At 31.5% G+C, this 23,370-nt stretch overlaps 1 protein-coding gene across 4 annotated transcripts in view; it reads right to left on the bottom strand.

Moving 5' to 3' along the window:
• Nucleotides 1–1,262: 1,262 nt before the first annotated feature.
• LOC132755215 (CTD small phosphatase-like protein) overlaps nucleotides 1,263–23,370 on the bottom strand; it is a 29,924-nt gene continuing 7,816 nt past the window's right edge. Inside the window, exons 2-8 of one of the 4 annotated variants that reach the window (XM_060746027.1) lie at nucleotides 20,218–20,363; nucleotides 18,983–19,087; nucleotides 15,838–15,987; nucleotides 11,235–11,333; nucleotides 9,155–9,187; nucleotides 5,138–5,191; nucleotides 1,263–4,669 (exon numbers count right to left, since the gene is read on the bottom strand). In XM_060746027.1, coding sequence (XP_060602010.1) covers nucleotides 4,535–4,669; nucleotides 5,138–5,191; nucleotides 9,155–9,187; nucleotides 11,235–11,333; nucleotides 15,838–15,987; nucleotides 18,983–19,087; nucleotides 20,218–20,363 — 722 coding nt within the window. In that variant the 3' untranslated portion in view covers nucleotides 1,263–4,534. Of the gene's footprint in view, nucleotides 4,670–5,137; nucleotides 5,225–8,429; nucleotides 8,463–8,830; nucleotides 8,864–9,154; nucleotides 9,188–11,234; nucleotides 11,334–15,837; nucleotides 15,988–18,982; nucleotides 19,088–20,217; nucleotides 20,364–23,370 lie in introns of all 4 variants that reach the window. The other 3 variants (XM_060746029.1, XM_060746028.1, XM_060746026.1) reach the window with 3 other exon arrangements.

Below are 23,370 nucleotides of genomic sequence, written 5' to 3'. Positions count from 1 at the left end.
GATTGTAACTGCCACTTCTTAGAAAGAATGATCATTAAAAAAACTCACTTAATTTCAATTTCTACAACTCTTGATGAAGGATAATTCACATCTGCTTAATTATTTATATTAAAATGCCTCATGTTTCTTAATGCAAAATACTGATAATTAATAAAAAAGCAAATTTAATATTAATTGATACAAAAGCATAAAAAATAAAACTTAATAGGAACAAATGAAGGACTACTTTTTTGAGGAGATGGAACAGAAAACTTAAATTTGGATAAAATAAAAGAACTTAACAATTCAGCTGAACAAAATGTGTCACAAATTTATGTTTGAAACATGTTAAAAAATGTTAAAATCACCTACATACTCTCAATATTTCTTAGAAAACATCTACGACTATTTCATACACTGTCAATCAAACAAACTCTATTTCATAATAGCAGATGAAAATGTTTAAAACTTCTCTCTCATTAAAAAAAGTACAGTTATACAAAAAACAAAGGCACGCAATTATTTGTTTTATAAAATACAGAACCTCTGATTATGTACGGTTGACAAGCAAAACACTACCCTTTTGTAACACAGCATTCAAGTATCAATGACTCTCAAATAACAACTAGCGCAATGAATTTATGAATCACAAAAAAAAATAATTCAAATGCATGCTAAAAATAACCAAACTAGACTTTTTTTAGAAATTCTTTTCTTGCATCTAATTAAGTGTCCTAAAAATAGACAAAATACTATTTTTAGAAACGTTTACCTTGCATTTTTTTTGAAGGGATCAATTTGGCATTAAAAAAATGTAGCATTAACAGTTACACAGTATCCAGTCCTATATAAAACATTCTTATGTATTAAGTTTCAACCATCATTATGCCAACTTTGTATAACTGATCAGTTCTGTTTTTAATTTAGAACAGTTCAATATTATACATAGGAAAAAAAACAAGATTGCATTTGTCAAAAAAGTGCTGCGGTGGCATAAAAATTTCAAATTTTTAAATTAAGCCCACCATCGGTATAATGTCTAGTCAAGAATGTGAAAGATGACCTGTTTCCCACCAAGTGATATCATGAATTTTGGACAATAGTCTAGTATCTGATTCATTTGACCTTGACACCGATATTAACCCCTCCCTCCATTGTAAAGGGTACATTTGCCAAAGGAGAGCACTCTTCTTATAGGAGGATATTTTATTTAGCATCACAACCTATGTGCCATGAAAGTAATGAGTGTTTTAACAGAATTTGGCTCATAAAAATATTCTCTTAAATTGGTAAATATTAACATACCTTATAACTAACAGCATTCAGGCTATACAACAAATGTAACTGTCTTTTTCTAAATGCTTTACAAAACTTTTTCTTTAATCTGTGATAAATTAATATCTTATCCTTGTATGTTTTACACAAGTTGGAAATCATTTTTTCACCCCAAGAATTTTTTAAAAGTTGTAAGCGCTTGATTCATTATTTTAAAAAGGCACACAACTCTTGAGTTGCAAAACAGTAGTACCTGGTTATTGTTCTTTACACCATAATCAAGGTCTGTAACTCTTTAATGAATTTGAGAAAATGAGCAAGGCATTTGTCCCAATTTCAAGCACAGTGTGTGATTCCAAAGACAACAATAGATTGTGATACAAAGAATGAATTCCTGGGCATTGTCACATGTTAACTGTTTACACAGCTAAAAAATTGAATGTTTTAATTTCCGAACATTCGCAGATGAAACAGATCAGAAACTATGATTTCATGACTTATTAATTCATCCAATTATGCATAATGGATTAGAGTTTTTTTGTTACTGCTGTGGTCTTTATTTAACAATGCTAAATGCACCCCTGTAAAAAATGGTGTAATTTGTTTATCCAAAAAGCGAATGAGAAAAAAAATATGCATTACGTGTTAATGACTGAAACATTTGTTAGAAAAAAACAAAACAAAAATAAAAAAATAATTATAAAATAAACAACCAAACATGACTGTGCTATATCTCAATTATAACATGAAAACATAACCCAGTCTCATAGTATATAGCAGTTATAACATGATTGATCGGTATATAACATAATTATAACATGGTTACATGACTACACACTATATTGTAACTTGCTTTTTTAAATTTTTGCATATATACATGTAACATGATCTTGTATAAAAATATGAAGCCTCCATGGTTTATAATGAAAGAAAATAAAGTACAGTTTATTCAACAGGAAGTACTATGTCCACAAATGTTTACCTCCAGTGCAGTAATTTTTAGGTTAAAGCGACCTCCATCTTTCTCTAAATGCTATATACGTTTTTTTACATAAAATTGTTTCATATATTTGTCTAATTTAAAGAATTCAGGTAGAAAATGAAATTTGCCGACAATATAATGCAAAAACAATATAGAGACCCCTTTTAATCCTAAAATCAACCAAAAATTACAATATTTTTTAATAATGTTTTAGATGTTATTTTTTTGTAGGTGTTATCTCAATTCTGTATGTAGTATGTTATAGGCCCGTAAGTCAAAACATATTACAAAATATTTCATTCAAAAAATAGAAAAAAAAATACTGTAGTATAAAAGATGAATAAGACAAAGAAAATTGTAATACTTTGTGAGGAAAGAAAATCCAATGGCAAAATGTAACATAGTAATGAAATTACAGCACTGGGGCTTAATGGGACAGAAAGTAGTCCATGGCATTACATTTTCATTGATTTCATCGCAACACTGGGTATATAAATTGTGAGTTTTTACCATTTAAGTTAAAAAAAATTGACTATTTTCATTAAAAAAAAAATATTGTCAAGTCCTTTACCAATCTTCTGGAAGAACAAAAACATGAACAAATAAAATCTTTTGATTTCTGGAGGAAAAAACCCTAAAACTCTGCTTTAAAAGTATAAAATATGAAATTTACAAATACTCGATAGAATCGGACATTTTATATTTTATTGCAGCATAAAGCAAGTTCTTAATACTTTCATATAAAATAGATCACTTCTTTAAGATTTTGACAGTCCTAATTAAATGAGGTATCCCAAAAACAAAAAACAAAAAAATTATTTGTAACTCAAGACTTTTTTTTGTCAAGCTTTTTAAAAGCTACTTTGTGAAACTAGATGAAAAAAAACAAAGAGAGATCAAATAAACGCATATTTCAACAAAAGAACAATGCTGTTATAAGTGCTTCCAATGACATTATAAATTCTAGTACAAATTTTAGCTAAAATGATATTAATAATGTAAATGCAACATATACCAAGTTACACTGTAAATTATTCAAAATATAAATTTTTTTATGTATATATATCAAAACCCCGTGGAAATTTACTAATGAACAGTAAATATGCCTTAAAATAAAATTCTAGAATAAAAACAATGAAAATCGTCATGTTAATATGAATGTATCATATTTTTATCGGTAAATTTTATTTCATAGCAAAACAATGGGAAGTAACTATGTAAGGTTCAAATATTATTCAGACAAGAGTTATTTTTCTTTTTCGTATTCTATATCCAGTTGCATGGAAAGCAAAAAAATCAATAAAAACCACAAAATTTTACAGACTTCTATACCAATAAATATATTTTACATAATTTGTTAGTAACTTTTTACTAGAATAATATAACTTCTCGCATCAAAATCAAATATTTACTAGAATAAAATCCACCTAAATTTTCAAAATTCATATTTTACTTTTTTAAATATATAAACATATTTCTTAATTTAAATAAATTTTATTTCCTTAAAAAATGAACTCAATCAGAGTCACTTTATTCAAAAACTGGCGAAAGATAACACAGTAATAATTTAGGCTATTTCTGTTAAGCAACATTTGAGAATGTATTCTCTAACAATAGTCCGTGTTTTTCTCCTTGAGGAGCTTAACATATGCAAACCAATATTTTTTTTTACATAGAACTTACACACTCACACAAATGCAATTCAGCCTTTTTAACTATTTGGCAGACGTCACTTCTGTTTTCTTTATACATATTTTCATATACCTACAATGTTTTCGACATAAATTGATTCATAGTTGAATGTCATGTTATTGTTATCAGTGATCACTTGTAACGGGGCTTCTTTATACATAAGGCTTCATTATTAATATCTCCATACGGATTCTTTATCCCGGAGTAAACTATTACTGCAATTTTCCTATTTTCATCCTATTATTTCATTTATACGGTTTGATATAACTTCACCTCTATTAGTCTATGACTATAGTTATTCTTGATTAACATTTACAAAAACACGTCACTTCTTCCAAGCTATTTATAGAAACCAAAAATAACTCGGCCAAGAAATAACAAAATGCTATAATTGTTTGCATTATTTCAATAATGTCCGACCACAGATTTAACTCCATAAATAAAATCTTTTTAAAAGTCGTAAATATTTTTTTCTTCTGCAAAAATTTTCCCCCGAGGGATATTTCATCGATGAAGTCCTGGCATCCAGTGAAATATTTGCTCAAATATAAAACTGACTTCATACACCCGTACACTACACAATATATAATATACATGGAGCGAATACTAGGAAGAATCCGTATTGTTCGTATTTCGTAACACTGAATACACGTCATCGACTTTAGCAAGTCCTTCGAAAAATGGTATAAGGTCTAGTAATTCAGTATCTTGCATATCATCAAACCAAGACTGGCAAGGTACCTGTAAAAATAAAAGAATTATTATATAAAAGGGTTTATTATCGCTTGAAAGCCAGAATAAGAAGTACATGATTGTACCAAAGGTAGTACAATTTCACAATAAAAACAACCTTTCTCGAAAGAAAAATGAGGAGTGCAATGCTAGAAATGAAAAGTTTGATGCTAAAATGAGAGGTAAATACGACCATGTTTCTTTATGATAGGACACCAGTATGGATTGTTTCCAGGAAGCGGACTCGAAAGTGATTAATATAAGTTTCGCAATCAAGCTTAAATAACTATGTTTAAACTAACACACCACGTTACCTGCTGTGCATTATTTCAGGCACAAGCAAGCAGTTGAGTAGACCACCAATCATTAGTAAGCTAGCTGGATAGAATCCGAAGACTGAGGTGGGATCCTGTTCCCGTTTACATTCAAGAAGATAAACCCAAAAGTAATGCTTCTAAAAATAGCAGGAATACTTACTGCATTATCAGGATGGAAGATATAGGAAGCTGGCGAGTTATCTATAATTATCACCTGACTTAGATCACGCCCAAGTCGACTTAAGTCCTGAAAAAATGTAATAAACATATATATCAGTTATCTATAATTATCACCTGACTTAGATCACGTCCAAGTCGACTTAAGTCCTGAAAATATGTAATAAACATATATATCAGTTATCTATAATTATCACCTGACTTAGATCACGCCCAAGTCGACTTAAGTCCTGAAAATAATGTAATAAACATATATATCAGTTATCTATAATTATCACCTGACTAAGATCACGTCCAAGTCGACTTAAGTCCTGAAAATATGTAATAATCATATATATCAGTTATCTATAATTATCACCTGACTTAGATCACGCCCAAGTCGACTTAAGTCCTGAAAATAATGTAATAAACATATATATCAGTTATCTATAATTATCACCTGACTTAGGTCACGTCCAAGTCGACTTAAGGTAGAACGCGACACTTTGCGAACTTTCGAGTAGCATCTTGAAAATTGGCATGCAAAAAATTGACCATATTTCTGATTGGATTTCGTTGATTTTATTTCAATAGTTTCAGCCAATTTTTGTACACATGACGTCAAAGTTGACCATCAAAGCCCGTTTTTGAACATGACGTCGTTGCGTATCCTTGGCAACTGTTACGGGTATTTCAACGCCATTGGCGGACAAAATATCTTAAATTCTACAACATTCGACGGAAATTATTTTTTCCTTTAAGCAGATATAAAATTTATTGTTTTACGCCGAAAATTGTTTGAGAAATGGAAAGAAAATTGTCAATTTTGTGTAAAATTTGACGTTCAGTTTAGCCGCAATTTTCGGCTATAAAGCGGCTTATTAAAAAATTCCTGAAATAAATTTTTGATTTTTTTCTTTAAACGTCCTTTAAGATGTATATTTAGTCAAAATAACAAAAAAAATTAGGGGGTCACCGACTCAATTTTTTCGGTACACGTGATTTTATTTCCCCCACACGTGAGTAATTTTGTAACGAAATTCGACGTATGCAGATACGTTTGAGACTTCAAAGTGCGGCAACAATGTTCAGCTTATCAGGAGAATTGTTCTAGAGTTTTACTAATACATATAAAACAACTACAGCAATGTTCCATTGCAAATACTTAAAATTGTACGAAAAACAAACGATTTTTTTTCTTGTTTTTAAGCATGATTAATAACTTCATAAGGAATTGTAAACAGACGCATGTAAAGAAAATGACGTCAGGCGTTCAACGGCAACGCGTACGCTGCGCAAACAAAAATAAATACAGCTGAGAGTAAACATTTGCGGTGTTCCTTTTTGATATTGTAATACAATAAGATTAATAAACTTGAATCGAGAAATATGCCTTAAGGAACAAAAAGCAACTATATATTTTTATGTAAATTTAGAAATTTACGGAAATTCAATCATAAATTAATACGTAGTCTACAAGAAATTCTGCAAATCTATACATTTTGCATTACCCACACTATGAGTGATATACTGTGAGTGATATGTATTTTATTTCACCTATTAAAAACCAGAATTTGAATCTCACTTGTAATCAAAAACTATTGCAACAATTTGACAGAATTGGCGAAATATTGACAAATTAAAATATACGGTTCATAAATGAAACTAAGTCAATTATATTAGCGTGAAGCAAACAGTCATGCTTGAAACGTTAGCTCAGTGGGTGTTGGATTACAGATGTAGCACGTTCGATTCTACAAGTATCTGTAATACATATTCTCTCGTTTTGCTTATCATTTTAGAATATCATAATGTTAGAAATAATGATTAATTGAGGATTCGCCATAAACGCTGTATTAAAAACATTACTATCAAATCGGCCTTTGCAAATATTCATTATTCACTGTGTAGCAAAATTTATGGTAGAATTTATTTTGAACAGGAAAATTTAGAAACAGTACTTTAAACATGAAATATAATGAAACGCTGTAAATACAGGTTTGCGGATTTTAGCAAACCGGCGGCCCTGAGCTAGATACTGACTGCACAAAGGAGTGTTGCGTTGTAAATCTTTATACAAAATAAAGATATTTCAATATATATTGTCATTTTTTTGTCTGTACAAGCTATGGGCACTGTAGAGGATCTGTCGATGTTTCACTAACTATTTAATCAGTATGCAACTGACATGTTAATAAAACACATGTTTTATACATGTTAAATATTACATTTTACTCAAAGTTTTACTATTTAATGTTATTCTGACAAATGTCAGATCAGACTATTATTTCTTTCCTCTTGTAGAAAGTGGGTAATTCTGAAGTACATCTTTATTCACTGTTTTATATACAAAATCTGTATTTACAAGAATAAAAAAAAACATATTTTGGTAATATCTGATCGTGTAATTAAAAAAAAATACGTAGTAAATATGAACTTCATTCAAAGTTCCCGCATATTACGAGTGTACGGATCACGGTATATTAGTCGTATACATATGCATGATATACGGTCCCGTACATCAAATTTCACTTATTTTTACCTGTCTATCTATAATATACGGAATTCCGTGTCCTTTATTGTATCCAAATATTTTCCGCAGTGGTCATAATAGCGTAAAATGCCGTAAAAAGCGGGATTTTGACACAGGGCGATCGTTTTAATAACATCAAAAAACCAAACGCCCCGTGATAGCGTGACTTTTTTCCAAAGGGGTGGGGGAAATAAAATCATGTGTACCGAAAAAATTGAGTCGGTGACCCCCTAATTTGTTTAGATATTTTGACTAAATATACATTTTAAAGGACGCTTAAAGAAAAAAATCAAAAATTTATTTCAGGAATTTTTTAATAAGCCGCTTTAAAGCCGAAAATTGCGGCTAAACTGAACGTCAAATTTTACACAAAATTGACAATTTTCTTTCCATTTCTCAAACAATTTTCGGCGTAAAACAATAAATTTTATATCTGCTTAAAGGAAAAAATAATTTCCGTCGAATGCTGTAGGATTTAAGATATTTTGTCCGCCAATGGCGTTAAAATACCCGTAACAGTTGCCAAGGATACGCAACGACGTCATGTTCAAAAACGGGCTTTGATGGTCAACTTTGACGTCATGTGTACAAAAATTGGCTGAAACTATTGAAATAAAATCAACGAAATCCAATCAGAAATATGGTCAATTTTTTGCATGCCAATTTTCAAGACGCTACTCTAAAGTTCGCAAAGTGTCGCGTTCTACCTTAAGTCCTGAAAATAATGTAATAAACATATATATCAGTTATCTATAATAATCACCTGACTTAGATCACGTCCAAGTCGACTTAAGTCCTGAAAATATGTAATAAACATATATATCAGTTATCTATAATAATCACCTGACTAAGATCACGTCCAAGTCGACTTAAGTCCTGAAAATAATGTAATAAACATATATATCAGTTATCTATAATAATCACCTGACTTAGATCACGTCCAAGTCGACTTAAGTCCTGAAAATATGTAATAAACATATATATCAGTTATCTATAATAATCACCTGACTTAGATCATGTCCAAGTCAACTTAAGTCCTGAAAATATGTAATAAACATATATATCAGTTATCTATAATTATCACCTGACTTAGATCACGTCCAAGTCGACTTAAGTCCTGAAAATATGTAATAATCATATATATCAGTTATCTATAATTATCACCTGACTTAGATCACGTCCAAGTCGACTTAAGTCCTGAAAATAATGTAATAAACATATATATCAGTTATCTATAATAATCACCTGACTTAGATCACGTCCAAGTCGACTTAAGTCCTGAAAATATGTAATAATCATATATATCAGTTATCTATAATTATCACCTGACTTAGATCACGTCCAAGTCGACTTAAGTCCTGAAAATAATGTAATAATCATATATATCAGTTATCTATAATTATCACCTGACTTAGATCACTTCCAAGTCGACTTAAGTCCTGAAAATATGTAATTATCATATATATATCAGTTATCTATAATTATCACCTGACTTAGATCACGTCCAAGTCGACTTAAGTCCTGAAAATATGTAATAATCATATATATCAGTTATCTATAATTATCACCTGACTTAGATCACGTCCAAGTCGACTTAAGTCCTGAAAATATGTAATAATCATATATATCAGTTATCTATAATTATCACCTGACTTAGATCACGTCCAAGTCAACTTAAGTCCTGAAAATATGTAATAATCATATATATCAGTTATCTATAATTATCACCTGACTTAGATCACGCCCAAGTCGACTTAAGTCCTGAAAATATGTAATAATCATATATATCAGTTATCTATAATTATCACCTGACTTAGATCACGCCCAAGTCGACTTAAGTCCTGAAAATATGTAATAATCATATATATCAGTTATCTATAATAATCACCTGACTTAGATCACGCCCAAGTCGACTTAAGTCCTGAAAATAATGTAATAAACATATATATCAGTTATCTATAATTATCACCTGACTTAGATCACTCCCAAGTCGACTTAAGTCCTGAAAATAATGTAATAAACATATATATCAGTTATCTATAATTATCACCTGACTTAGATCACGTCCAAGTTGACTTAAGTCCTGAAAATATGTAATAATCATATATATCAGTTATCTATAATTATCACCTGACTTAGATCACGCCCAAGTCGACTTAAGTCCTGAAAATAATGTAATAAACATATAAATTAGTTATCTATAATTATCACCTGACCTAGATCACGTCCAAGTCGACTTAAGTCCTGAAAAAATGAAATTAACATATACATCCGTTATAACATAATAAATATATAGAGCTCTACACATGTATTCTGACTTTATTCTGATTTTCTTTCTGATTCATGATTATGTTGTAAACATTTTAATTACAGTGAACTACCGATTTCTCGAAACAGTTTTGCCTGAACCCTCCGAGTTCGAGCAAAACAAGGTTTGACTGTATCATAGATATGTTTTGATGCAATGTCAGTGTGTGCTAGAATTATCTTCATTAGTTATTCTTAATTAGTTAATGTGATTCAAATAAACCAAATAATTGGACCATTACCACACTCAATATTGTCACTTTTTTAAATCCGGACAAATACATTCATCCTTTTATGGGAAAATGTCAAAATATGTACTGACTGAATAGCAATAAGTGCAGACCATGATTAAACAATACATTGCCTTCAAAATTCTGTTATAACATTCAAAATAACCTTTCCATTTTCATCTAAACCATTTCCCTGCTAAATATCTTAAATGGACTTGTCTATCTTTCAATCTGGACAGAATAAAAAAAAATTCAACGTAAATCTGAATAAGACTAAAATAGATAATAGCGCAGACGTTATGTGTTTGCCAATATTGGTCTGCACTGGTAGCAGGGGAAGATTCAGTTGCTTCCTGCATGGTTAGAGTTTATATCACTGATTTACCATTGCATTAAAAATTCTATCGAAAAACATTCCAATATTCAAATATAGCCTCCATACTTCATCTTAGCTAGTTTTAAACATTCTATATATATTTGTATGTACATGTACATATTTTGCCTCTCTATGAAGGACAACTGTTAAAATTACAAAACATTCTTTGACAAGTACCTTAACAAACAGATGTCATATATGTAAAACACAACATTCTCAAATACTAAAAATGTATATAAAGTAATAAAATAGCGATAAATATAAACCCTCGTAGATAAGCTATAAAACAAAGTCTTTTCTACTCAGTCCTTTCATATACATGTAATATTATGCAGTTTATCATGTTTATGATCAATCAATCAATCAATCAATCACACAATCATTCAAAGATCCATCCATCAATCTGTTTATTCATCAATCAACCAATCAATCAATCAATTACTTATTAAAGATAACAAAATGTGCAGATGCCTACTTCTGTTATGGACAAGCTTTGTTAGACTTGGCTCGAATGGAGAATGGAGAGCTGCGAAACGCCCTTCAAGGAGCGTCTTGTTTTAATTTATGTATGGCTACAACAGTTGCAGCTTAATATTTATCAGCTTGTTTAATAATCAGTTTCCAAGTGTCAAATCTATGTAATAACTATACTTACTTTGACATAGTTACCCCTATGAAAGACACATGATTCCCTGAATAAACGCGCCCTAAAAACTCCCCACTTGTCCAACAGGTCCGCCACTGGGTCAGCATACTGTGTAGCAAAAATGAGATATAAATTATAAAAGAAAATTCATTTGAAAAGAAGTATGAAATACAAGTGAATTCATTTTAAAGTGGATTGGTCTACAAAGGCATATTTGCCATTTAAAGTGGATTGGTCTACGATCGGCAAATTTTCCAAATATTCCAATATTGATAAAAATAATTCAAATATTGATAAAAACAATAGAAAGGTATCTTTGGATATTTCTTTGAATAAAAATCAAACTGTTGATAAAGATCTTAGTGATTTTGTATGTACATTTAAAAAATGAAGAATAATACATGCATTCTGTTTTAGAACAATTTTATTATCTGCTAAATGAATATATGTAATATCAGATCATGTATAGAATTCACACTTGCCAAAAATATTCATATATAATTCTATCGAAGTTTGTTGTTATGTCTAATACTAGATACTATCAATATTGATAAGTACTTATAGTATTTCAGGCCTTCCATTATAGAGCAATTCCCTTTAAGAACATTATAGGTCAATTCCCTTTAAGTGTATATGCACTTGGAAAATTCTTATATAAGAGGTAGAAGGAACTTTATTATATAACAAAAATCATTTTGGTTACAGTATAAGGCATTGGTAGGCAAAACTCATAAAAGGCAATTTGGGTTAGAGAGATTAGTTGTGGCCAGGGGAAAAGGCAGGCTTAAATTATAAATGAAAAATCCATACCATAGGTGCATACAAATGTAAGGAATAAAACAGGTATTTATAATTTCTGGCAGGGAGGTGTTTTCTTTTCTAAGGTATCATGATTAATGCTCTTAAAACATTCTAAACAATGAAAGATCAAGTAGTGCAAAAACACCTGGATTATATATATGTATGTAATAACTTTAAAGCATAAAGCAATCGTAATCCACTGTTATGGGTCTGATCAGTAGAAATACATTTGAGCCACGTCATGACAAAAACAACATAATGGGTTTGCAACCAGCATGGATCCAGACCAGCCTGCTTACAAACCCTATTACAAGTAGAGAAACTGATAGCGAACAGCATGGATCCTGATCAGACTGCGCAGATGCGCAGGCTGGTCTGGATCCATGCTGGTCGCAAACGCACTATGTTTGTTTTGTCATGACGCGGCTCATATTTTATTACAGCATTGATCAACTGAACCTTTACACCAAGGTTTTTAAAGCCATTATAACTTCCCAATGGTATGTTTATGTTAAAGTAAAACATACTACACAGATCGATAATAGTAAAAGGTAAAACAAACTGTAAATCTGCACAACATGTGGTGATTCTCACACAAAAGCTGTTTTCATGCATGCACCTATACAGCTCAATGTTTTTATGCATGTGCAGTAGTTATAACGTTTGGTGGTATTTATCAGTGTTAATCAGGAAACGATGTCATTACATATAACATGTTGTAGATATTTGTGAATATATCAAACACGTCAACTATTACAACTTACACAACAGTGCAATATCAAAATTTATCCCGTAGGCTAATCCAAGAGGGAAAGGCATTTGGAACGGTCAATCTTAAGGAGTTTAATCCCTTTTTAAGATTGCATCATGCGAGGATTAAATATTTAAAGAGGCTACATTTAAAGTTTACATTAAAAGGGAGGAAAACATTGACATCTTAGCTATTTTACAAAATATTTACCCTAGACAGATTGGTATTTAACCTTTATCAAGTCATAGCAAATAAGTTATTTATGAAGTATGCACGATGCATTCCATACATTACCTACATCAACTTACAGTATTCTAAGTACCACTGTACCTTTACTTTCAGTATATAATCAGCATTATTGAGGTTAAGGCTTGGGGGGGGGGAGGGGGGGGAGGGGAAGGGGAAATAAAGACAATCATTTTGAGTGGGACAACCTTTCAGCAATGGAAACAAGTGATAGGTAGTATGAAACAAGAGGGCCATGATGGCCCTGAGGTCGCCCCCCCCCCCCCCCCCCCCCCAACGTTGCAGGGCCAATTTAACCCAAGGGCTTTTATTTGCACAAACTTGGTAGACACCCATAAGATGTTTCATGCTAAACATCTAAGCTCTAGCTTCATTGGCCTTTTTAAAAGAAGATTTTTTTTCAAGTTTTTACTATACACATATAGTTAAAAAACAATGACACCCCTGGGCCGGGCCAGTTTTGACCCCAGGGCTTTTATTGAACAAACTTTGTAGACACTTACAAGAAGATGTTTCATGCTTAATATCTAAACTCTAGCTATTTGGGTTTTTTCAAAGAAGATTTTAAGATTTTGCTATACACATATAAAGAAAATCAATGACCCCCAGGGCGGGGCCAATTTTGACCCCAGGTCTTTTATTTGAACAAACTTTGTAGACACTCACTAAAAGATGTTTCATGCTTAATATCTTAACTCTAGCTATTTGGGTTTTTTCAAAGAGATTTTTTTAAGTTTTTGCTATACACATATAAGGAAAATCTATGACCCCCGGGTGTGGTGCCAATTTTGACCCAGGGCTTTTATTTGAACAAACTTGGTAGACACCTATTAGAACATGTTTGATGCTAAATATCTTAGCCATAGCTCTTTGAGTTCTTTAATAGAAGATTTTTTAAGTTTTTACTATATGCATCTTGGGAAAATCAATGACCCCCTGGGGCGGGGCCAATTTTGACCCCAGGGCTTTTATTTGAACAAACTTGGTAGACACTTATTAGAACATGTTTCATGCTAAATATCTTAGCTCTAACTCTTTGGTTCTTTAAAAGAAGATTTTTTAAGTTTTTACTATATGCATATAGGGAAAATCAATGACCCCCTGGGGCGGGGCCAATTTTGACCCAGGGCTTTTATTTGAACAAACTTAGTAGACACCTTTTAGAACATGTTTGATGCTCAATATCTTAGCCATAGCTCTTTGAGTCTTTAAAAGAAGATTTTTAAGTTTTTACTATATGCATATAAGGAAAATCAATGACCCCCGGGGCGGGGCCAATTTTTGACCCCAGGGCTTTTATTTGAACAAACTTGGTAGACACCCATTAGAACATGTTTCATGCTAAATATCTTAGCTCTAGCTCTTTGGGTTCTTTAAAAGAAGATTTTTTAAGTTTTACTGTATGCATATAGGGAAAATCAATGACCCCCCCCCCCCCGGGCGGGACCAATTTTGACCCCAGGGCTTTTATTTGAACAAACTTGGTAGGACACCATAAGAACATGTTTCATGCTTAATATCTTAGCTCTAGCTCTTTGGGTTATTTAAAAGAAGCTTTTTAAGTTTTTACTATATGCATATAGGGAAAATCAATGACCCCCGGGGCGGGGCCAATTTTGACCCCAGGGCTTTTATTTTTGAACAAATTTGGTAGACACTCACTAGAAGATGTTTCATGCCAAATATCTAAGCTCTAGCTCTTATGGTTTTTTAAAAGAAGATATTTAAAGTTTTTTCTTTCAGTTGCCATGGCAACCAGAGTTCTGCATGGAATTAAATTCTTTGAACAATTTTTAAAGGTGACCACCAAAGGATCATTCCTGTGAAGTTTGGATGAAATTGGCTTAGTGGTTTATGAGGAGATGTCATTTAAAGTAAAAGTTTACGGACGGACGACGGACGGACGGACGGACGGACGCCGGACGAAAAGCGATCACAAAAGCTCACCCTGTCACTTTGTGACAGGTGAGCTAAAAATTGGAGAAAAATACTTTGTACATCAACACAATAAAATCACAATAAAATAAACTACAGATTTAGTTATTAAATCTTCATTAATATGCAATTCATCTGTATTGTGGCCTAGTGGTTAAGGTGTCTGCCTTTCAAACCAGAGATCATAGGTTCGAGCCCTACTTGGGTCTCGCCCATGTTTCTTCATATGACACCAGTACTGGTTGGTTCCAGTAAACGGACTCGAATGTGGTTAATATAATTTGCAAGAACTTGTTTCGCAATGGCTTTTAAATAAATATGTTTAAACCAAACCAGCTATCTGTATTATAAAGAATCTCTATAATTAATATCATCATTAAGGAAGAAGGAAAATTTTTACTTTTGTCCCCATATATAATGGTGTCACTTAAAAGCAGGCAATTAATTCATGAACTATTTTTAATCCCATTTTTGGACACAAGACCTTTTACCTTCAATATACACTGTATACAAGATTAACAACCTCTGTCAAATTTTATCTGTATATTAACACATATATACACACACAGTTGTCGATCATGTGTTTAACACTAAATACTATTTATCAACAACCTTAAGATAACAGATATTTTCCTTTCCTGTTTTTTTTGCGACACTGGGGTTCATAAATAGCTCACGCATTGTTGAAGTTCTGCATCCAGCAATAAATTGCATTAAGTGATATATATTTTGTGCACCCGATCAGTAAAACCACCAACCTGCCATATAAATCTAGCTTGAAAATTCCCAGCCACCCCCCTCCCATGAAAGGAACCAAAGTCCCCAACATTGTATTCAAACACAAGAGCATAATAAATTTAGTAAGAAAATTTCTCGTACCTTCGCAAGACTAGCAGTAAAGAGCACACATTCAAACAACTCTCCCATTTTTTTAAGGAATTCGTCTACAAATGGCCTTTTTAGTACATAAACCTGATGAACAGTTCCATCTATCTCTACCGGTACAATAAAATCTGCATTACTAATTGGCTGAAATAAAAAATAACAAGCAATTATCATAGTATTGCAAGCAATCCATAAGTCCCCTACCGGTTAGAACCCCATCAACATTCTGAAGGGCCATTGGCCATTCACTTATGTTTCAATTTTTCTCTATTTTAAGTAAACTTGTTGGAAAAGTTCTTTAAAAGTGATCACAGGAAACAGTTTTTATGAACAGACAGACAGACGGACTGAAGGACACTCTAAAGTTAATATTTGAAATATCCCTGTTACCAAAATATAACATTTTAAAAGCAAAATTCTTAAATAGGAGATAACTCTTGACTTAAAGATGCAATTTCATAAAAATTTTCAGCTCTTTTTGACTTATCACAAATATTGTTATATTTGCCATCTTTTAAGCCTATTTGTTGCCAAGGCAACTGATATTTTTCAAAATAGGAAGAACATATAAGACATGCATAATATCAAGACTGCCATCTACCCATATGTCAAGTTTCATAAAAATATTTCCAGTACTTTTTGAGTTATCACTGGATTCAGTTTATGTGTAAAATTTGCCATATTTTCAGTATATGTGTTGCCATAGCAACCAGAATTTTCAACATAGGAAGAAAATAAAAAAGACGTGCATAATCTCAAGACTGCCATCTACCCATATGTCAAGTTTCATAAAAATATTTCCAGTACTTTTTGCTTTATCACTGGATCCAGTTTATGTATAAAATTTGCCATATTTTCAGCCTATTTGTTGCCATAGCAACCAGAATTTTCAACATAGGAAGAAAAGAAAAAGACGTGCATAATTCCAAGACTGCCATCTACCCATATGTCAAGTTTCATAAAAATATTTCCAGTACTTTTTGCGTTATCACTGGATCCAGTTTATGTGTAAAATTTGCCATATTTTAGCCTATTTGTTGCCATAGCAACCAGAATTTTCAACATAGGAAGAAAAGAAAAAGACGTGCATAATCTCCATACTGCCATCTATCCATATACCAAGTTTCATAAAAGTATTTTCAGTACTTTTCAAGTTATCGCGGGATCCAGTTTTGTGGACGGACGGACTGACGGACTGACAGACAGACGGACGGACAGACGGACAGACGGACGGACAGACGGACAGACGGACGGAGGGTAAACCTAAAGTCCCCTCCGGTAAACCGGTAGGGGACTAAAAAGTAGAATTATACATTACTAATTGGCTGAAATGAAAAATAAAGTAAAATTCTGCATTACTAATTGGCTGAAATAAAAAATAAAGTAAAAATTGTTCATTACTATGTGATTGTGACAGAAAAAAGTGAAACCTCTCTTCAGTTGAGTACCAACCTCTTCACAATTAGTACTACATTGTACAGTATTAAGGTAGTCTTATTGTAAAGTTTTCCCTGCAAAATATTCTAATATCGGCCAACATTGTAATATATTGGTTATCGTTATTTCCAGAATGTAATTTTTTTTAAAAATCTTGGACATTAGATTATTTACATTCACTTATACTAAATTCTGGTTATAAACGGTCAAATATTATAGGATATTGAAGATTTTGGAAAAGAAATTCCAGAAATGACCGATTTATTATGCAGTTAAACAGAGGCTGCAATTCTGATGCCTCAACTTGTCAAGGCAACCCCTCAGCCACAAGGGGAGTACTGTATAAATGAAAATGTGTAACATCGATATTGATGTAATATACATAAGTTTATACAGCATATGTGTAATAATATGACAAGAACTGTACAGTTTTTACACAAAAGATGAAAAACATATCAATGTAGATCTCGTCAGTGTATTTGGCGAAATATTTATTACATCGTAAATCTGTCACCAAAATAATCCGTCACCATCAAAGGGTGAACACTGCAGATTTCACAGTCCATAACATTCTATGCTTATTTGATGTTTACATGTTTATTTAGTTTCTAAATTCAGCAAATTTTAAATGTAATATATTTAATGATACATCATAGCTTTTATGTATATTTAAGTTCTAAAATTCATCACAGCTTTGATCAACCATGCCCTGATCATAATGGATTAAATCAGATTTGCAAAAGATTATTAAGAAATATACCCAGAAATATATTGAAACTTGTATTTTTGAGTTAGTCTTAGTCTAGTTTAAGTGAACTTGAAATTTATAACTACCGGTATGGTTTATACTGAACTTATTTAAGTTTGCGTTTACTATAGACACACTCTTGAATTTGTTTTTGACACACTCTTGAATTTGTTTTTGAACAAACCAGTACTGAGCAATGAGTGTAAAGTTTCTTACTCAAGGAAACAACGGCTTTCCCAGTTTCGTAATAAACAAAACAATCACTGCCTAATATATCAAACTGTTTTAACTTCTAAGAAAAAATTCAACTGTTTTGACTTGTTTCTTAAAAGAAGTGACAGGTGACATGATCATCACAGGGAAAAACACCTTAAAATGCCATGTTAAAGGTAGATTTTGAACTTTTTTTACAATATTTCAATTTCTGAATATTTTTCCACAATTCAAATATGGGCCTTTCCCCAAAAATAGCTGCAAAAGGCAGTCAAATGAATAATGCATCTTTACGATAATAAAAGTTAAAATAGCTTGTAGACCATAAAATTATTTTAAGCTATAAATAAACAAACCATTAATCATAGGCTTAACATAATCAATTATTGATCAAAGCTTCCTATCAATGCAACTTCTGATTATAACTTATTATAAATTTATCTTTTATTTGTAACTTACCCCCAAAAAATATATATAAATCATAACTAACCATAAATTATGCAATTAATCAAAGAGTGCTTTTCATTCTACAATAAGACCATAGCTTCGCTTTAAATGAACTCATAAATAATAGCTTATTATAAAATGAGTTTTAGATCACAGGTAACCATAATTATATTCAGCCAAAAATCATAGCTTACCATAAAATGAGCTTTAGATTATAGGTAAATTCAGTCAGCTTTCACCTTAAATTAACTTTAAATTCAGCCATAAATCATAGTTAACCTCAAATAAGCTTACCTTAAATGAACTATGTACAAGGGTTTCATCTAAATCTATAACAACACATTTCTTGTTGGAGTCCTGCGGTCTTACTGCTGGTAGTAAATATTTCTCATTGGGACTCTGAAATATAATAAATCTAACATGTTATATTGTAGGGCTAAATTTTTCTTTTAATCCATGTTACAGTTATAGGCCTTGAAGAGAGTCCTATTATGCTCTCAAAGAAGTGTATAAAATTTCAACTTGTTTCAAAGCCAGATGTCAATGGAATATGAAATATCTGAAATGGTATGCAAACTTTAATGTAAATTCTAAGTAGAAAAAGGGGCATTATTCTGTTAAAATGCTTGATAGAGTTACCGTCACCTGTCTACATGTTGGGGTCATGATGTTGAACAAGTGTGCAAAGTTTCAATGCCATATGTCAATTGATTTTGAAAATATTTGAGGTGCTACAAAAACTTTAACATAAATGGTTACGCTGACGCTCAGGTGACTAGGATAGTTCTTATTCTTATCGAATAGTCAACCTAATAAAGCTAACATGTTACATTGTTAATCGTAACAATTAAACACTGAAATAAAAACAACAACAAAAGTAAACATGATAAATGTAACACTGGACATTAAAGAAATGCTGGGGCCATTAAAATACGGATACAAAGTGTATGAAACTTAATTAACAACACATTAACACAGTTAAAATTTTGAACAAGTATTTTGCACACACATGTACACTCTAAATTAAACTTAGAATAAATTGACCCAAATGATATCTGTTTATTGGACTTGCATATGAATTATAACAAAATTATGAGAATCAGTTAATACTGGAGGGTCAGTTTTTCCTAAAGAGTCAAACAAATTTGTATAAGGTGAAACTTTTGTTGACACTCAAATGGGTATTGCTGAAAGAAGCCCCTATTGTGCCCATGCATTTTTTCTGTACCCTTCATCTCTTGATGTTATAAACTGTCAATTGAGAGATTTAAACATTGCAAGAACCTAGCCCACATTTGCAAAGGGCAAATATATGACTTTTATATACAAATTGAAATGTAAAGTGAGTGAAACAGGTCCACAGACCAACAATTGATGAAAAAGAGATCTAAATAAATTTGGCATTTTGAAATTTTTATTATAACCCATATTAAATGACCAAAGGAGATTTTTTCACTAAAGAACTATACTTTTGCTAGTAAATGTACAGTTTTCATTGGTTAAAATGTTAATCACAAGAAAATATTTACATATGAGATATCCCGCGGATTGCCATTTACTTCAGCATTCGGGGCTTGATAGGCACTTGAAGAGTTATTGTTCTTGTTGCCAAAGCAACACAGAAATGAGCTAAGAATCCCACGATTCCTCTTTTTATTGTTCAACGTCGACGACCCTGAAAAATACAACAGCAGCATATGAACTCATTTTCAATTTCAAAATCATTACAAATTTATATACTCTGCTTAATATAATTAATAATTTATAATTGACGCTATGAATTCTGAATATTTTAAAGATTCAGATATTATATAATTATACATTATATCAGTTATAATATTAATAACATTTATTTGTCAGCAACTTGAATGTGTATAAAATTTCCACAACCTGCTTGTTTTACATGATATTTCAAAGTTTCTTACAGTACATTTGTAACCATTAATTTTATAATGAAGCATGTTCAGTTTAATTTTGCCACTTATGGCGAAAAAAAACCTCCCAGTTGGTTGTCTTAGAGCATCAGTTGATTTATCAATTACCATTTTGAAAAAATTTTTGAAAAACAATTTTTTTTTTAAAAAGACATAGGTACATTGCAACCCGTACTATACATGTGTTATTTCTGTTAACTTAAGCTTAAATTTCTTGTTATGATATATGGGTAATATTGTTTGGCAATAATGACCCCGATACATTTGAATATTCAATGACCTTTAGTCGTTAATTAATCTGAATCCAAAGTAAATCTTAAAGATTTCAAACTATGGCATCACGATACATGACTTGTATAGCTTAAAACTTATAGTGTAACAATAGCCTTGAGAAGAACAGTTCTATCATTTAAAGCCAATGAGTAAACTTGTTAACTTCTTTCGAAAACTTACGAAAAAACCTTTACGAAAAAATTACACAGTCCCAGTTCAATATTACCATACAAATTACAATCATATTGTTTTCTGTGAATTGAAACAGTAAATTGGTTTTTTTAACTACACAGGGCTTCCATTAAGTTCCAAAATTTGGAAGTCAGAGACTTCAAAATCTCTGATATTGGAAGTCTCATTATATAGGTAAGAAGGAAAAGAATTAGATTTTGGAAGACACAAGCAAAAATCAAGAAGTAAATGACTCCCAAACTTCCATTAACGGAAGCCCTGACTACATGTATTCTCTTTTTCACAGTTAACATTTCATAACCAGCCAAGGTAAATAGATAAAACTATCAAGAGATCTTAATCTTTTTAATTGATTTTGCTATAAATTCACTATCTTATACAATATTCAATATCTTTAAAATGCAAACCAAGAATCAAACGATATATACAGTAGAATGTGTTTTGCCAACACTGTATGAACTTTGCAGATGAAATGCAGAAGCTTCTAAAATATATCTGACCTACTGAACACACACTCACACATATACCTATATATACCTATATATACCTGTGTATTTGATAGGAAATACTGATTTACTTCAACAATCACAGTGTCAATCACTAACTACAAAACTTTTCTTTTACTGTAAATCATACATAAACGAGGGCTGATCACAAAACTGTTGTAATCCCTTCTTTATTTCATAATGTTACAGCAGTTTTGCCCTCAATTTAAAGTATTCTTGTTTTGTGAAAAAGCTAAATAGTATATCACAGACAAATGGAATTTTAATTGAATTCAACAGTCAATAATTTTAAGCCCTGTCACCAAAAGGCCCTAGAATTGCAGGAGAAATGAGTTTTTCCCTAATGTTTGGTGTATACTTTGTTTTAGTTCAATTGTGTAAGAAGTTTTAAGCTAATAGATGCACTTTCGTATCCGTTTCTGGAACCAACCAGTACCGAGTAATGATATGAAGTTTCTTGTTCAAAAATACAACGGGGTTTGAACCCATATGGATAGCTATCCTCAGATTAGTATTCTAACTTGTTAACCACTCGGCCATGCCGACTTGTTTGCACAAAGAAAAATTTGTAAATAATATTATATACATGTATAATTATGTGTATTATCATCGTTCCTTGAAACAAAACTACCTTTATTTTCACTAAACAGAATTATGGGGAGAGAAACAAGTCTTTGCCTTGCGTTGGTACAATGAAAAATTTGTATAACTGTCTTGCCTAAAAACAAAACTACCTTTATTTTCACTGAACGGAGAATTGACATTAATCCAGTAATGAACGCCATGAACCCCTTCTTTCACAGGCATACATTTCTCACATCCTTTTAAATCATACGAAGTTATTCCCATATTTCATTCAATCAGATGTAAAGCCAGTCTGAATAATTGCCAATTAGACCTGACTTAATAGTTTCATATAGTAACTCTGTCTTGTTAACTCTGATGGAAACTGTCCAACACTTTGTTTTAAGGGATAATATAGATGCAGACATAACAAAAGCTCCTAACAACCGGTCTATTATATCACAGCAATCAAATAACACATCCTCCAGGTTTGTTAACCCCCTCTCTCACCTTGCTGAATTTGTTTAATGGACCAGTCTGCCTTTGAATTTAAAACTGTCCATCGTTTGTTCACAAGACACTTATACTTGTATGCTTACATTAAATGGGCAACTGTATGGGCAACTGTATCATTCATGATCAGACAGTTCCTAATGTACACGCTTTACTGCTTATATACCTCAAAACTGGAAGCAACCATACATTTAATAGGAAATTCATTACCAAATAAATTTAATATGTTTTCAGCGATTTAAATGGTATAAATCTATACCTTATGAAATATTTTAATAGAATTTATCAACAGTAAAATTTATAATATTGGTTCCATGATTATCATATGGTTGAATCCTGTAAGAGTTGCAACATAGAATGTCTCTGTTATTTAATACACATGAATATTGTACGTAAACAGAATAAAATGTTCCAGAATAAAATATTTTTTTGCTATTTTAAATTGGTTTTTATCCATTTAGCAATGATTTTGTGCATGCGCCATTTGCTTTTAAGGCAATAAATTACCATATTTATTTCATAATATTATAAGCATTTTGGAAGTATACTTCTTTAAAATTCAAACACTTTAATGCACACATGTACATCATATCAAATATACTTTTTACTATTCTTTATTAATACTGAAATCTTAAACATAAATGAACAAATGCTGGGCTTGTCCAGCATACATTATTGGAATGGTCCATAATTTTGCTAC

This window comes from Ruditapes philippinarum, unplaced genomic scaffold, assembly GCF_026571515.1.
Source record: "Ruditapes philippinarum isolate M1 unplaced genomic scaffold, ASM2657151v2 ctg3107_1_1_1_1, whole genome shotgun sequence".
NCBI classification, from domain to species: Eukaryota; Metazoa; Mollusca; class Bivalvia; order Venerida; family Veneridae; genus Ruditapes; species Ruditapes philippinarum.
The sequence above is the reverse complement of the archived record's forward strand: the minus strand, read 5'-3'. Positions and strand labels throughout refer to the sequence as shown.